The sequence below is a fragment of the Athene noctua genome, chromosome 22 (assembly GCF_965140245.1).
Source record: "Athene noctua chromosome 22, bAthNoc1.hap1.1, whole genome shotgun sequence".
Lineage (NCBI taxonomy): Eukaryota > Metazoa > Chordata > Aves > Strigiformes > Strigidae > Athene > Athene noctua.
The window spans coordinates 8,865,039-8,882,136 of NC_134058.1; the positions used below are offsets into that span (position 1 = coordinate 8,865,039).

The 17,098-nt window shown below is 54.3% G+C and overlaps 2 protein-coding genes across 4 annotated transcripts; both read right to left on the reverse strand.

Annotated features, from left to right (window-relative positions):
• Positions 1-1,742: 1,742 nt before the first annotated feature.
• On the reverse strand, positions 1,743-7,419 carry LOC141969289 (claudin-16-like). The gene is made up of 6 exons (XM_074924899.1): positions 7,287-7,419; positions 4,961-5,082; positions 4,540-4,642; positions 3,365-3,529; positions 3,022-3,213; positions 1,743-2,491 (listed from the first exon to the last, which is right to left on the reverse strand). The coding sequence occupies exons 2-6, from the start codon at positions 5,072-5,074 to the stop codon at positions 2,400-2,402; spliced, it is 666 nt and encodes a 221-aa protein (XP_074781000.1). The 5' UTR covers positions 5,075-5,082; positions 7,287-7,419; the 3' UTR covers positions 1,743-2,399.
• Positions 7,420-10,383: 2,964 nt separating this feature from the next.
• CLDN19 (claudin 19) lies at positions 10,384-15,100 on the reverse strand. Of its 3 annotated transcripts, none has more exons than XM_074924758.1 (5): positions 14,878-15,100; positions 13,630-13,794; positions 12,635-12,722; positions 12,041-12,187; positions 10,384-10,738 (listed from the first exon to the last, which is right to left on the reverse strand). In XM_074924758.1, the coding sequence occupies exons 1-5, from the start codon at positions 15,098-15,100 to the stop codon at positions 10,687-10,689; spliced, it is 675 nt and encodes a 224-aa protein (XP_074780859.1). In that variant the 3' UTR covers positions 10,384-10,686. The 3 variants fall into 3 exon arrangements, with proteins under 3 accessions (XP_074780859.1, XP_074780861.1, XP_074780860.1); XM_074924760.1 differs by having other exon boundaries at positions 10,384-11,179; XM_074924759.1 differs by having other exon boundaries at positions 10,384-11,902.
• Between the last annotated feature and the right edge of the window lie 1,998 nt (positions 15,101-17,098).

Sequence of the window (17,098 nt, forward strand, 5' to 3'; positions counted from 1 at the left end):
ATTCAAAAAGTGATTATGCTCTACTGCAAGTGGGTGGCAAGGCCCTGGGAGGATGAAGAGGGGAGGTGCTTAGTACAGGCCGGGGCATTCCCAAGGGCAGCTCAGCTGTGTTCCCCTGGAATATGTCACAAAACTGGGGTGCTTAAAAAACAAAACAAAACAAATCCCAAAGCAAAACCAACAAAAACCCCCACCACCCACAGAACCCCCCCAACTGTGTCACTGGAGATGTGCAGAGCGCAGCTGCTCTTGACCTACAACACAGATCTTTTGTCTGCACAACTGTTGCTGGTGTCTGTGCTCCTGCTGTGTGGGAAGGAAAACTGAGGGAAAACCAGTGGAAATGCAGGTTCCTGGTGGGGTTTGAAGTCCAGAGCCCCCGCCAGCAGCCTGTGGGGGGGTGTTCGTTTAAGGGCCATGTTTGGCTCTGTGGGTGCTGCTTTGCCACTTGGGGGACCTGGATGGCTTTTTGGGTGGTGACCCACGGCCGGTGTGGGCCAGGTGCCTGTCATGCGAGAGGCAGTGAAATAGCTGCACTGGGCACTAAAACCAGCTCTTGCTGGGTCAGACCTTGCCCTGGGCAGAGCCACCAGTGGCCGAGCTCCTGCTGCTGCTCCCGGGGCAGCTCCTACAACACCGGTTATAAATTACCGGTAAGGAATGCGGCTGCCGCGGAGGAGCACCCGGGTGTGTGGGGTGTGTTTGTCTGATGGCAGCTTTTTGAGAGCTTTCTTCCTATCACCCAAATGCTTCCTCAATTGTTTTTAAGCACCAGCTATTAAATGTACAGAGCTGTCAGGTTTTGCTCTCTAATGCCTTCTAACAGGCTGCCCACCCTCCAGACGTGCCAGCTGTAAGCTGTTCATCCTTTGGGCCACAGACATCCTGCTGTTTAACAGCAAACCGTCTGGCCTGCTCTGTAGTTCTGTCACACAGTGATCAGGTTTCATTTTTCAGGTCCCTGGGGCGTTGCTTTAACCTATGCTAACACCCCGGGCAGACTCACTCCCGTGCTGCAGGACAGAGCAGTTGGCCAGTGGTGTTTCTGCCTTGCACCCGAAGGGAGCTGCCATAAAGCAACAGGTTTGCTGCCCCCCAGCTTCGTGTGAGGTTGGAAATGATGTCCCCGTCTTCCCTGGGGATGAACGGCTCAGGAGGACCCTTGAAACTCTTCTGCTTTGGGGGTGCTTGCCTGTGCTGCCGCCCGTGCTCTGCGCCTCCCCATTGCGGGGACGGGCTGTAGCCCTGCAGCAATGTCTGCTCGGACTTGGGGCTTGTGTTGCTGCTGTTCAGGGTCACAAAGCCCCTCTCAGGGAGCTTTTTGCCCAGCTTCCCTGTGCTGATGTGGTTTCCGTGTGCTAACCTTGGGTGGGAAGTGTGGGATCAGTACAGAGACTAAGCAGTCTGCAACTGCAGGGGGATTGTTGGTGAGTTTGAATTCTGGTTTGCAAGTGAAGAAGAGTAACAATTCACTTGGGAAAGAGAATTCCCTTTCTGTGTGGGTTTAAAAACCCGGCTTTGGAGGTAGAACACCTCCATTCGGTTTCAAACTGACTCACCTACACAGAATCACAGACTCATCCGGGCTGGAAAAGCCCTTGAAGCTCCTCCAGCCCAACCATGAACCTCACCCTGACCGTTCCCAACTCCCCCAGATCCCTCAGCGCTGGCTCAGCCCGACTCTTCAACCCCTCCAGGGATCCCGGGGACTCCCCCCTGCCCTGGGCAGCCCATTCCAACGCCCAACAGCCCCTTCTGCACAGAAATCCTTCCTCAGAGCCAGCCTGACCCTGCCCTGGGCAGCTTGAGGCCATTCCCTCGGGGCCTGGCGCTTGATAACTTGTGCCTGACTTGCATGGCTACAGCGTTCCTCCAGTCACAGCCCCACACAACGTTAATGGATGCTTCAGGCTTTACCCAGTTGGTAAATGCAAATCTTGTGCTGCCAAATTTTCAGAGCGCAGGGGCGGTTCCCAGCAGGGCTGAGCTGTGAGTGGTCAGGGCCACCAGCCATGTGGTGTCAGTGTTGCTCTGTGCAGAAAAGGCTTTTCCACTAAATTCCTCCAAAGCAGCGGCTGAGCAATGTCAGAGGAGCTCCTCTGCCCTCAGTGTCCCAACAGCTTCTCCAGGGGACTTGGGGGGCACCTTTTCTTACAGTGACACTTTTCTGAGGTTTATTTTCATGAAACCTGGCTGGAAGTGCACCTCCGTTGCAGGTGACTTCTCCAGCACCTTTGCTTTTTTGCAGCCACCAACGCTACAGCTTGTGTGGACCCTGCAGTCAGAGCCTTGAAGCGATGGCAGAGATGTCCCAGTACAGGCAAAGGTGCTTTAATGGGTCAGGCTGGGGAGGGGAGGGCCTCCCACAGTGGGGCTGGGTGCGGGGGTGCTGCTGCCCGTCACACACGTGAGTCCATGGCATACATCTTGCTGGTGGCCGTTCGGCCCCGGGGGTGGGGAAGCCTTGGGTGTTGCCAGTGGCTGGTAGGGTCTGCCAGGAAAGAGTTGGGCTTGTGTCATGGCCAGTAACAGCCAAGGAGCTCGAGGCAGGCCACAGCACGGGGACGGGGCAGGAGGAATGAACCCACACAGCTGGGCATAAGGGCTGGGGATGGTGTCTGCCGAGGTGTCACCTACCCCACGTCGCTGGTGGTGGGGTGGCCACATTGCCACCAGAACAGCCTTGTGGCCACTGGCTCAAGCTTTGGCTGGTCACAGTGATACAGCTCCAGCATGGCCACTCTTTCAGTAGATGTCAACACACCTTCACCAGGACCTCGAGGTCCCACAGAGGTGGATGGGGCATTTCTGCACCCACTCCTTGCGCTTACGGGACTTACAGGGTCCTCACTTCAGCCCAGTCCTGCCTGGCATGGCCCAACCTCCCCCACCAAGGGGCTCCCCTTGATTTGGCTGAACCCTGCAAGAAGCACCGGCACCTTCTGAGCTCGTCCCTCACCCCCGGTACATCCCTCCATGTCAAAAAGCTACTTAGGGTGGGGTGAGACAGGGCAGACTGACCTGTGCAGGCGTAGAGGCAGCACGTCAGCAGGACGGATGCCACGCAGCAGCCCATCGAGCCAGCCATCCCCAGCCAACACGACCACCCAAAGTCATAGTGGACTCCCAGGAATATATTGTGTGACACCAACATGGCCCTCTCCACGTAGACGTCCACCGCGTACCACACGGAGCCCACAAGTCCCAGGATGCCTAGGAGGAATGGGGCTAGTTAAGAAAGAGCCATACAACCCCCCCAGTGTTCCCCAGGACCCCTCTGAGGGGGTGCCCCTAGCTCCCAGCACCCCCCTGCTCCCCATGAGACACGAAGTCCATCTGCCCCCAAGCTCTCCCAGCCACGCACTCCCAATGCCAAGGATGACACCAGCCCCATAGCACATCTTCAGTTTGACACGAGGATCTTCCTTCAGGAACTTGATGCAGTCAAGCCCAAGGAGCAATGTAGCCAAAGCCAGGCCAGCCAGGAGGTCCGCTGTGATCAGCAGGGTCCGCGTCACCACGATCTTCACTGGGCAGAGAAGAAAAAAAATAAAACAGAAAGGGGACGGAGGAATGTTCAGAGGAACTGGTCTCCCCACTCCAGATTGCTGCCTGTGTCCCTGCTAGAGTCACCCAGCTCACCAGTGTGCATGATCGTCGGAGATATCTACTTTTGCACCCACCACCCACGTGCCCACCATGTGCCATAGGCCAGGTGCTCACCAGGCTCATCCGAAACTGTGCAACAGGACTTAATAAGCCCATTATTAGAATAGCTCATGAAACCAAACAACTTATGGGGCACCAATCAGCACCTGGGAATGTGGTCACCTACTCAAGACCTTCTTGCACAGACTTGGACAGAAGATGCTGCTGTCCAGACTGTTTTTAGCTCCAAGTTGTGTAGCTGGTGTTTTGAACACAAAATGTCCACATTGCAGTGAAAAATACGACAGTTGGCATGGTTGACATCACCAACTGTGTGCAATGTGACTTCTCCCTCCACAGCTTTTTCCCCCGAGCAGCACAGCAGCCCCACATAGTCCATGGTGACTGCCTGAACCTGTGTCGTCCCATGTCATCGTCCTATACAGGACAAGGATTCTGCTGTGCAGGGCCTAATGTGCTCTGTGCAGGCCAAGAGAAGTCTTCATACCACAACATGCCTGTCCATGAGCTGAGGACACAAGTCCTTGGCCAGTGGGAATGGTCTTCACCCCTGCATGCATCGGGGTTTCAAATACCATCATGCAACAGGGGGCAGGAGCTGCGCTTGGGCTCTATGTGCCAAAACATTTTTGTTGTGAGATGGCACAGCTTCAGAGCCTCTGTCCTGTTTGGTGACCCCACAGCAGATCTGCCTGAACCATGGGTTGCTGTCCAGGCTGTGCTGACAGGGCAGGAGACCAAGAGAAGCCCTGGGCCTGCATTGCTAACGGATGAAGGTCAGCCCTCTGCAATGGGGATCATCTCCTCAAAAAATGGAAGAGGGAACCCTTTTATGAACTCTAAAAATGTCTCCAGGCCATGCCAGCTTACCTGGATGGTCGGCCAAAATGGAGTCATACTGGTCACAGGTCCTGACCCCGTCCTGCATGTTGGTGACACACTCCCTCCAAAGCCCTCGGCATTTGTGACTTACCTGCAAGTAGGAGAAAGACACTCAAGCAAAAAGCACCAAAAGCCACCCCAGCTCCTCAGGGATTTCCCAGCTCAGCAAGATCTTAAGGCTCTCACCACCACAGCAGGACATGTCCCAGTGACTCTCTACCCACACCTTGCTCCCTGTCTCCTCCTTCTGCCCCAGCATTTCTCTAATCCTCTAACTCATGCAGAAAGCAGTGGGTTTGTCCCACCACGTCCCCTTTCCAAGCCTGTGGAGTCATGGTGCAACCCTATGGATATCAAGGCACCCACCTTGCACTCAGCTGCTAACCTTGAACATGGTTGCTCTGCTCACCTCCAAGCTGTCATCAGCGTTCACCATCCAGCAGTCGGTGCACGTGGCAAGGAGCAGGAAGAAGGTTGAGAGAAGAGCAAGACTGAACGCTGTCATCTGCAGGGCTGTGCTCATGGGGTTACCTGCAAGGGCACAGAGATGTCTACCACCTCTGCTCTGGCCACTTCCCAGGTACCTGACCCACCAAGGACCAAGTGCCACCTAGGCCAGGGTGTCCTCTGGACACCTATGAAACATCTGGGCCCCATCTCATGGTCCTCAGTGCTGCCAAAATGCTCTGATAACCTTAGCTGAGGTTGGGCCACCAGGTTTGTGTGTAGACAGGGCCTTCAGGGATACATTCATTCTGCAGTGGAGACAAACACACATTGGGTTGTGATCTAGATGTCCTCTCTTCCAAACAGACCATTCAAAGTTCCCTTTGGGAATTAAGAACTGCTGGAAACCATTGTCAAATGACTACAATTGTCAAAACTTGTGATCTGAGCATGTGCGTCCTGACTGTAGAATCACAGAATGGTTTGGGCTGGAAGGGACCTTAAAGTTCATCTAGTTCCAACCCCCCTGCCGTGGCCAGGGCCACCTTCCACTAGCCCAGGTTGCCCAAAGCCCCGTCCAACCTGGCCTTGAACCCTTCCAGGGAGGGGGCAGCCACAGCTTCTCTAGGCAACCTGTGCCAGGGCCTCACCACCCTCACATTAAAGAACTTCTTCCTTATATCTGATCTAAATCTCCCCTCTTTCAGTTTGAAACCTTTACCCCTTGTCCTATCCCTACACCCCTGATCAAGAGTCCCTCCCCCCTTTCCTGTACCCCGTTTATGTCCTGGGAGGCGGCTCTAAGGTCTCCCCAGAGCCTTCTCTTCTCCAGCTGAACCACCCAACTCTCCCAGCCTGTCCTCACAGGGGAGCTCCATCCCCCCGAGCATCTCCGTGGCCTCCTCTGGCCCCGCTCGAGCAGGTCCGTGTCCTTCTGCTGTTGGTGCCCCAGAGCTGGACCCAGCCCTGCAGGGGGGTCTCCCAGAGCAGAGCAGAGGGGAAGAGTCCCCCCCTCGCCCTGCTGCCCACACTGCTCTGGGTGCAGCCCAGCACGTGGGCGGCTTTCTGGGCTGTGCACGCACATTGCTGGCTCATGGTCAGTTTTCCATCCACTAATACTCCCAAGTCCTTCTGAGGTTTTCTTGATCAGTATCACATAATCACAGAATCATCCATGTTGGAAAAGACCCTCGGGATCATCGAGTCCAACCCTCAGCCTGACTCTGCGAAGTTCTCCCCTACACCATAGCCCCCAACATCTCACCTAAATGACCCTTAAATACCTCCACCCCTGCAGCCATGGGATTCGGTGGGAAGATCACCTGCCCTTTCCTACTTGTTTTTTCTCTGATAAAAGCAATAAAGTGTTGAAACATCCTGGTTGGAGCACAAGCAAGTGTCCCGTGAAGGTGTCCTAATCTCAAGAGGCAAGCCCAGAGAAAGCATCTCCCAATACAGAGGTGGATAAGGGCTGCTGGGTCTTGATGTCAGTGACCTTAACTGCTGCCAAGGCTTTCCAAAGACCAAAAGTGAGAGGATCATCTATTTTCCATCCTTGTCAGAGAGAGATGGACTTTGCAGAGAGGGGAGTTGTGCCCAAGGTATGGAGCAGAGGACATTGGATCTTGCAGCTTGGACATGAATCCCACTTTGCCATGCTTTTCATCCCAAGATGCTAAGTATTTCAGCATCAGTTGCAAGCACTGTGGCAGCCCTTTGGGTAGAGGCGTTCCTATGAGTGGGTTAATTAATGAGACCAGGTGGGTCTCTGAGCTGCACGGGTTAATTATTGTAGGGTGATGACTCTTCAGCATCCCCAGGTTTGTGACCTTCAGCCAGATGCTGCCCTCTCTGGCATGGCACAGGCTTCCCTGTGGGGCAGAGGTGGGAAGGAGGATCATGGTCCCCACACCCAGAGTGCAACATCTCCCACCACATCTCCTCCTGGGACATCGCTGGGACCAGAGGTTCCACTCACCCCATCTCTCTGAGAATTTTCAACAGCTTCACTCTGAGAGTACATCTTATTGAGTCAGGCTCTTAGACCCCAGTTTACACTATTTTTTTTTTTTTTAATTTCTCAGGCTCCCTTCTGAGCTAACTCTCCATAAGCTTTTTTTTTTCCACTAGACCCTGGCTGTTTTGGAGCCTTTGAAGAAAGTCTGTTCAGCCATTTGAGTTATATGAGAATGAAAGAAAAAAAAAAGAAAAAGAAAAGAAAGAAATCCTTAATCCCAGCTCAAAACCCTGTTAGCAATAAAAAGGGGCTTGGGGGTGGGGAGCATTACCTTCACCACAGGCTCATCTTTTCTGAGGTGGGATGATGGAAAAAGCTCTTTGTCTCCAGTGGCTGGGGCTGAGGATGTGGGTCTTAAAGGCTTTCAAGTGCAGGTGGGATTCGATCCTGACCCACCTGAAAGAGTCGGGGGAATGCAGTGCCTGCCAGAGCCTGTGCTGGGCTATTTAAGGTTTTTCCAAGGCACGTCATGTGGGCTTTGTGCTCCACGGCGTGATGGGCGTCCCTGCCGTTAAAACCGTAATAAGTTGGAAATGGAGCCTCCCCAAAAAATATCATGTGGGGAAACCTGTGGGAACCTGCTGGGAACACTCCCCAGGTGGGGGACTCTGTGTCCTGGGCGAATATCCCACATTTTTTAATTAGATCTTTTAATTACTGCCTAAGAGTGGCCTATGTCATGTCCCCAGAATGGGTGCAAGAGAGTCAGAAGTGTGGAGGTGGCTGGAGAAAGAAGCTAAAATGCAAGATGGATAATCAAAAAATTAAAAGCCCTTGGCCAGGCATGCAGCCAATAATTAAGACCCTTTTTTTATATCCCCCCATTAAGAGGTAAGCAAGTGATAACCACTGTGGTGGTTATGGCTCAGTTAACACATCAGCCCCCAAAGAAGATTTTGTGACCCTGGAAAGTGGTACCGCAGCTGCCTGGCAGTTGGAGCTGCCCTAAAAACTTCAGGTTTGTTCCCTGATACCTTATTATCTGGGGGAAAAAAAAAAAAAAAAAAAAAAAAAAGGCTTTTGCTCTTGTTTTCTCACAAAGCATCGTGTTGCAGCATCCTCTGAGCATTCTGGGGATCAGGTGTGCACCACAGCTCTCAGACATTGCTGCACCCTCATCTCCCAGACCCACGGAAAACACATCCATATTTCCATTTGGTGGATTATATTTAAGAGACGCACTTGGGTTTTTTAGGCTTGTTTTGTATTGTTGGTTTTTTATTTTTTTTTTTTTTGTCTAGATAATCCTCTTCAGCACTGAACTGTGGGGATTTTGGCAATGCACCAGGGTCTTGGCAAATCCTTGAGCTTCAGCCCCGCAGAGGCACCCGGGTGCTTGATGTGTGCAATTGCTGTGGCTTTATTTTGCGTTATCCTGCTTTCCCAGGATTTTGGCACATGGCAGGTTCAATTCTTTGGCATGTAGCTGTGAATTAGTGCTGAAAACATCCAGGAGGGTTTGTGTACCTTCGTTTTCCAACATTCACATCTCAGGAATTTATAGTACTTGGACATCCATGACGTGAAATTCTGGTGTCACTACAAGCAATACAAAACTGCAGCTGCATGCCCTGTGGCACATATAAAATAGGTTTGTTTTTATTTTCTTCTTATATAAACAGTTTATGATATATCAAACTAATCTGCCTTGTCAATTCTCGACTGAAACCTTTTGGGGGGCAGAAGAGATGTAGGCAGAGGGGCAGCTCTATCAGTAGTTGAATAATTAAGATCATTTCCCTGGTTAGTGAAGGTAAAAATCAGATCTTAGGTCCCACTAGGTTTGTGAAACCCCTATGTTAAAAAAGTGATGCTCACAGGAGACCCACATCTTTGTGTTTCAGAACATGTGGTGCAGGGGAAACCTGCTACGGCTGGAAGGGAGAACAAAAAGAACTAAAGAGGTTTGAGTTGATGGGACCATCTCATAGAGGTGGAGAGCACTCTGTAGATGCTGATGGGGCATCTACAGAGAATAAAAATGAATAAAACCCCACTGAATTAAAACAGTCCCAGCTCAGAAGAATGAGAAAAGCCCCTCTGCATGTGGACCAGCTGTGGACCCCCAGCCAAGGGCAGCGCTACCACAGAAACATCTTCATGCTGATTACAACAAGGGGCATCGAGTGGATTTTTTAATATTTTAATAATTTTGTTTGGTGTTTTTTTTTAGGAAAAAAGGTGTTGGGTCTTTTTTCTACTCTATTTTTCATGTGGAATTTTGGTGCTGTGGCCATTTGATGAGATTTGCTACTATCTTGGCATCTAGGGGGTAGTTTTCCCTTTTCCCTCATTTCTACCTATTTGAAATGAGTATTATTTCACAGGGTTTTGGATGCAAGCAAGAGGTATGACCAGAAGTCTAAATATTGTTCACCATACTGGTTTTGTTAATAAAAGAAGTGTGTTGGGGGGAAAAAAACCCATGTTTTAGCCTAGATGCGATGTGGACGGAGGCAGATCCCATGTATAGCAGCGAGCCTGGCATCCTGTTCCCATATTTTATCCCACTTTGCCCTGTGCAAAACACACGAGGGATTGTCCAGAGGACAGTGGGGGCCTTTATACCCCTGAACACATTATTACTGCTCAGCTATTTTCCCAGCCCTCCCTTTTGATATGCTTCCAGCCCAGGCGTCCATCCCCAGGGAGCCCTTGGGTGACCTGTGGAGATGTCACAGGAGCCACCAAGGACCCCAAACCCCTGCTTTTTCAGGTGGCATGGAATGTTTTTGTGGATCAGGTGCTGCAGGCAGTACAAGGATGCTGAGACAAGACAGCAGCCGTGCAAAATCCTGAGTGGAAAGCATCATTCCCCGAGGAAAACCAAGAACTGGTCAGGGGAGGGGGGGTGGAGCAAAAATCAGTTTAAATTAGCAAAGTACCCAATTAGGCACAAGCCAGCTCTGAATTCACAGAAAATGGGAGAAAATAAGGGAGAGTTCAGCTCTGAGGGTCCGTAAGAAGGGCAGTAAGAGAAGGATGCTGGTGGCATTTCAGCCTGGGGAAGAGCCCTGTGGAGGGACCAAGTGGTGGCTGCAAGCATGAGATGCTGGGTGCAACCCTGCTGCATGGGACATCTGGGCTTTTCCATGGCTTCGGCCTTAAATGAAACAATTTTGGAGGCTTTATCCCCTCCTTTGAGAGCAACACATGCAAAAGACTCAAGATATTTAGTTAGCACCTGCCCAGGAGGGCAAAAAACATTCAGCATGGGGAAGAATCTCCTGCCTGGACCACATGGCAGAAGTTGCTTTGACCCAGCAAAGGAGCCACTTGCAGGGGACTGGCCCAGATTTTGAAGGAGGGGAAAAACAAAGAGACAGTTTTAGAAAGATATCCATGATTGGAAATATTTAATACCACTGAGTCACAAATTTTAGTACAAACAATCAGCAAAAAAAAAAGCATTTAAAAATCCCAACCAGTCCCATTCCCACGGCCATGCATCCCATAGAAAAGTTAATGCATTTTTATATTAAAAGAATAAAAACATTCTTCTACACAATGCTGTGCTCTTGATAGAAAAATGCCTTTTTGATTGATTTTTTTTTTTTTAAAGCACAAGTTTCCTTTTCAATCCTCACTGCAGTAGCTTTTGGTGTGTATTTTTGGAGGCGAACCCCGTAAATTGGGTTCAGCCAACCAAGCACCTGATGGGTGAAGACAGACTATAAGCACTGCTCTCCCCTGATGGGTGAAGAAGACAGTTTTACAGGGGGTCTGCAATTTAAAAGAGAAAGAGGGCTGTTAGTCCTGTGTGAGAGAGAGAAATTAACCCCCCCCAGGGCAAAAATAGCATTGCTTCCCCTCCAGGACCCAAAGCAGCACATGGGCATACACTAAGAGGAAAAAAAATAGAGAAAAATAAAATAAAACAGAGCAAAATAAAATTTTAAAAATCAGCTACTTCAGCTAATTGGGATTTTTAAAAAAATAATAATAATAAAAAAATGTAATCAAGCTCTTTGGATCATTTCCACTGTTTTTTAGGTGGCATAGCTCATGCAACATGGATGGATGGGTGGGTTTTGGGGGATTTACAGATGAAATTGGAGCCACGGCGTTTGCAGAGCAGTTAGTAGTGGTCGAGATGAGGTACAAGGAGGTGGAAGCAATTAGCACATCAGCGTTTGACGACTTCACTGCCCGCTCCAGGGGATCCTGTCAGAGGAAGAGGGATTTGACACAGAGGGGAGGCATCAAAATTCACAGGTCTGTCCACCTGCTACCTGAAATAGCTGTGCTGGGCACCAAAAATAAAAACAAACTGCTGCTTTGTGTTCAAAGCCCCCTTTTTGCCTGCTTTAATTTGCTCAATGACATTTATTCTTCTGCTTAACAAGGCCACATACTTGTGCCTGGTGAGAAATAAACCCAGAGCAGATTTTAGCTGGCAGAGCTCAGCTGGAGCACCAGGCTCAAATCAAGAATTAATAATCATTTTAAAAATTGTTGCCTTTGGGTAGCAATGAGGCAGGGGAATGCTTGCAACCCTTAAAGCATCCCTCTGCCAAAAGCAAAGCGCAGGGATGCTCGAGCCCCCCCGGGTTGGGCTGGATCTGGTGGGGGTGGGCAGCAGCTTCATCCAGGGAAAACTAAGCACCAGCTTTGCTCCCAAAACTGGGACACAGAGACGGGGGTGTCACGGCACAAAGCGCTTCTGTGCAGCAACACCCCCACGGGACGGACACGGTGCCCCCGCGGGACCGGCATCACCCCGTCGCTCCGGAGCGTCTGTGCGACACAGTCCAGACACCCACAGTCTCGGCCACCCCGGGGGGGCCAACCTGCCCGGCGGGGGGGGAGCCTGGCAGGGATGGATGTGGGAGCTACGACTCAAAACCCCCCTATTTTAGAGGATGGTGCTGCAAATGGCTCTGAAACCTGGAAGATGAAGAGGAGAAGAAAGGTCTCACAGGGCATCCAGAGACCACGCGGGGTGGGAGCACCGGGGTCTTGCCTGGTTTTGGGAGGGAAGGGAGTGCTGGGCGGCAGGAGGGCAGAGGGAGGGGTCAGACGTACTCCCGAGCCGTCGAAGGCTGCGACTGCCGGTAGTACTGCTGTCCTCGGCGCTCCGTGGCAGGGCAGGAGCAGCACAGGAGGGAGCCCCCCAGCACGGTGAGGCTGGCAGCCCCCCAGCCGATGAAGAGAGCCGAGCCAAATTCGTACCTGTGGCAGTAAACAGAGGGGAGCATCGTGGAGGGGTGGCAGAAAAGACAGAGGGGCAAATTGAGATGGGCACGAGGATGCTCAAAGCCCCGACAAGACTATGGGTGATGTCAAGGCAGATGTTGGTTCTTCTTCTCCTTGGCCATCCCCATTTTCATGTTGGTTGGATCCAGCTACTCAGTTTCCCCATGCTGGAATCCTCCCTTGGGCTGAAACTCCACGGGAGCACTCTCACTCTGTCTCAGCACGAAGCTGGCAGAGGCAGTGACTAAAGCTGTAGCATCGGGGAGATCTTCTGCAACGTGGCAGCTCTGGGGTGCCATGGCTCCCACCCCGGGTGCAACATCTGCCTACAACCCTGCCAAAAGCGGCGAGGGAAGATCCTATGGGAAGTGCAGGGGCAAGATGGGATTCAGGTAGAGAGCATTCCCAGCACCGGGCTCTTACCTGGCGTTGATGGGAACAGTGCTCTCTCTGAAGAACTCGTAGGTCACCTGTGTTGCATACAAGGACACGGCGGCCAATGTGCACAGACCTGGACATAAAATCATGGAATGACAGAATAGACGGACACAGAACCATAGAATGGTTTGGACCATGGTCCAAATGGTTTGGGGGTTCTCATTGACAAGCAGCTGAACATGAGCCAGCAGTGTGCCCGGGTGACCAAGAAAGCCAACGGCATCCTGGCTTGTATCAGCAATAGCGTGACCAGCAGAAGCAGGGAGGTGACAGTCCCCCTGTGCTCTGCACTGGTGAGGCCACACCTGGAGGGTTGTGTCCAGGTTTGGGCACCTCAATCCCAGAGAGATCTCGAGGGGCTGGAGCGAGGGCAGAGGAGGGCAACGAGGCTGGGGAAGGGCTGGAGAATCAATCCTGTGAGGAGCCAGGGAAGGAGCTGGGAGTGTTCAGTGTGAGGAGGAGGAGGCTGAGGGGAGCCCTCATCCCTCTCTGCAGCTCCTGACAGGACATTGCAGAGAGGCTGGGGCTGGGCTCTGCCCACAGGGAATTAGTGACAGAACAAGAGGGAACGGCTTGAAACTGTGACAGGGGAGGGTCAGACTGGACATGAGGAAAAATGTTTCACAAAAGAGTGGTCAGAGAGTGGAATAGGCTGCCCAGGGAGGGGGGAGTCCCCATCCCTGGGGGTGTTTAAGGGCCGTTGGGATGAGCTGTGGGGGAATGTGGGGTAGGGAGAACCTTGTAGAGTCGGGCTGAGGGTTTGACTCGATGACCCCGAGGGGCTTTTCCAACCTGAAGGATTCTGTCACTGGAAAGGACCTTTAAAGATCATCTAGTCCAACCTCCCGGCAATGAGCAGGGACAACTTCAGGTAGCCATCAGACATTGAACCCCCAGTCCATCACCAAATGTCTCCCTTTCCTCCACCAAACAGCTTTTAGAAGGTGTTCGACGTCTCTATCAGAGAGGTGCTGCCTTACCGGAGAGGATGAAGAGGACACCTCCAGCAACAGCGATGCGGCTCTTGGTAACAGGATCCTCTTCACCAACTTTGGTGCATTTCATGCCCACCACGCTCACAATGATGCCGAAGAAGCCCAGGAGGAGAGAAATCACCATGAGAGCCCGGGAGGTCTGGATGTGAACTGTAACAGCGGGGAGGGGGAAGAAAAGCCACTTGCCAGCGCGTGCCTTTGGCCACAGCAGATCTCTGAAACCAAGGTCACCTCGTCCCACGGGGGATGAGCCTGTCCTTAACCCTGTCCTCAACTCTGTCCTCGCTGCGTGTCTCCCGTGTCACCCCTGCCCCGCACAGCTGGGGTGACCCCAGCTCACCTCAGGGCACTTGTCCCAGCGCCTTCCCTGACCTTCCTCCCTGCCACATCCATCCTCGCTGTGATTTCCCGGGCTGGGGAACACCTTGTCGGCAGCGGCACACGGGAGTGATGCACAGCCCGAGGGGTTATGATGTCCCCATGGGTCACTGTCGGTCCCCAAATGGGATGCCCGCCCTGAAGCTCAAACCCACAGGGGCCGGGGGGTCTCAGACACACGAAGGGGACAAGAGGGGCTCAGACCTGGGGTTTGGGGGTGGAAAGAGGGGCTCAGACCCACAGGGTGGAGGGGGGAGGCTCGGACTCGCATGGTGGCTCAGGTCAGTGGAGCGGTAAAGGGGGGGTCAGACCCTTTTGAGGGGGGGCTCAGGTGCATTAGGGGGGCTCTGAGCCATGGCTGGGGGGGGTGCAAGAAGGGCTCAGACCTGCTGAGGACTCAGAGCACTGGAGGGGCCAGGGGAGCTCAGACCCACGGGCACACTCGGGGGCAGAGGGCACAGACCTGTTGGGGGGGGGGCTTGAACCCACAGAGACACTCAGACCCACACGAGGGGGTGTCAAACCCATAGAAGGGCTCAGATCCATACGAGGGGGTGGGGGTGGGGGGGTGGTGTCAAACCTACAGAGAGGGTCAGACCCATACGGGGGGGTGGGTCAAACCCACAGAGGGGCTCCCCCCCATCGGGATGGGGGTTCGAACCTACAGAGGGGCTCAGACCCATAGGGGTGGGGGGTGTCAAACCCACAGAGGGGCTCAGCCCTGCAGCGGCAAGGGCAGCTCAGGGGAGCTCAGCCCCAGGGACCGGGGCGGGGGGCGGTAATTCCATCCCACGGAAGGAAGCGGGGCTGATCCCCACGGGGCCCCGGGCCCCCCCTCCCTTTCCCCGCACCCACCGTCGAGGGAGAGGAGCGAGTCGTGGAGGCGGCACTGGACCTGCCCGGTGCTCTGCGCGGCGCAGCTCATCCACAGCCCCTCGTGCAGCCCCACGGCCGTGATGATGGCGTCCCCGGCGTACGAGCTCTGCCTCCACTGCGGCAGCACGGCCGCGGCCAGCGCCGCCACCCACCCGCCCAGCGCCGCCAGGTACCCGGCCAGCTCCCGCGCCCCGCCGCCCATCGCCGCCGCCTCACGCCTGCACCGCGCCGCCGCCCGCCGCCGCCAGGACACGCCCCCGGACACGCCCCCCGAGGCCACGCCCCCGGGGAGATGGGGCGGGGGGGGCTGAGGGGGGAGGAGGGGGCTCGGGGGGAGCGGGGTCCGGTGCGGACATCTGGGGCTTTGGGGTTGGGGGAGAGATTTGGGGAATGGGGGGGTGAGATACTGGTTGGGGAGGAGATTTGGGTCCTGGGGACGCTGAGATTTTGGTTTGGGGGGAGATTTGGGGCCTGGGGGGATTGGGGGGGGAGAAAGTCCGGGTTGGGGAGGAGGGGGCTGCGGAGGAGTCGCAGGGGGGGGACAGTGGGTGCAGGAGGGGGAGAGTGGGGTCTGTGTGGGGACATCTGGGGCTTTGAGGGGTGGTGGAGGGGATTGGGTGGAGGGATATTTGGGTTGGGGGAGAGATTTGGATCCTGGGGGGGAATGGGGGGGCAAGATATTAGTTGAGGGGGGGAGATTTGGGTCCTGGGCAGGGGGGGGGTTAGATTTTGGTTTGGGGGGAGATTTGGGGCCTGGGGGGGGTGGGTACTGGGGGGGGAGATTTGGGTCCTGGGGATTTGGGTCAGGGTAGATATTTGGGTCCTGGGGGGGATAAGATTTTGGTTTTGGGGGTGATTTGGGGCCTGGGCAAGATTTGCATCAAAGGTGGAAAATTTGGGACGAAGGTGAAAGATCTGGGGGGGGATTTGGGTCTGGAGGAGGAGATATGGGTCCCAGAAGGGGGAGATTTGGGGCTGGGGGGGGGAAGCGGGATTTGAGGCCGAGGGTGAGAGGTCTGAGTCCTTGAGGGAAGAATTGAGTCCTGGGCAGGGGGGGGAAGATGTGGGGCATGGGGGATACCTGGGTCCTAGGGGGAGATTTCAGTCTTGAGGGAGATGGGGACCCCTCCAATGACAGCGGAGGTTGCTGGGGAAAACAGGGGCCCCCAAAGTAGGCAGGAAGGGGGGAGTGGGGGAGGTAAGCCCCCACCCCATCCACCACCCCTTCACCTCTGCGGGGGTCCAGGACCCCACCTCCAGCCACAGAGGCCCCGGGGGAGGCTCCAGGAATTTGCCCCGGGAGCAGGGAAGCAGGTCGTGCCCCCCACGCTGCCAGGCCTGACCCTCGCCTCTCCGCGGGGCAGCGGGGGGGGAATCCAGGCACGTCCCGCGGCGTTAACAAGAGCCACCATTGACGGTGGCATTTCCCCCGCAGGAGGGGGACACAGGGTGGAGGGGAGACACATGCCACCACCCCGGTGACACAGAGCAAGCGGCAGCCCCAGGACCTGGCAATCGTTAACCGCCCCGGCCTCATCAGCAGTCTGCTCACGCCGCGGCTGGCCAGGGTCGGACACCGGGATGGTGGGCAACCACCCGCTGGACCATCCCTTCAGCCTGGGGGAACCACGGCCCAGGACCCCCCCTCTCCCACCCTGATGCCGAACAGGACCTGCCCTATGCCCTCTCCAAATATTATGGGGGTTTCTGGCTCCGGAGGCGTGGGGCAGGATTTATTTACTCACATTCCCCGCATGGTTATGGTAATGACCAGGGCCAGACACACGCGGGAACAATTCGAGGGCCTGTTTGGGGGGTGCCACGGTGCTCAATGTCCTTCTTGTTCAAGGACAGTTCCCTCCTCCCTGAAAACCTCCATCCCTTCCCACGCTGCAGAAGCACAGTCCAGGGGATGCTACGCAGCTTACGTGGAGGTTGTAGTGCCCCCAGGACCTGCTTGCCCCCACAAAAGTCCCCCTTGGTCCCAGAGAACACCTCCCTGGGGTTGCAGGGCTGCAAAACCCTCCGTGTGAATGTTGGCGAGGAGGGAAGGATGTGTCCCAACCCGGGATGACAGCTAAGGGCAGGGAGGGGCGCAGCCTCCAATTCCCTGCTCAGTAAGTGACAGTTTAAAAAAAAAAACAAAACGCCTTTATTCACCCATTTTCTGCAGAAGGCACTTAAATAGCCGCTGGTTCAG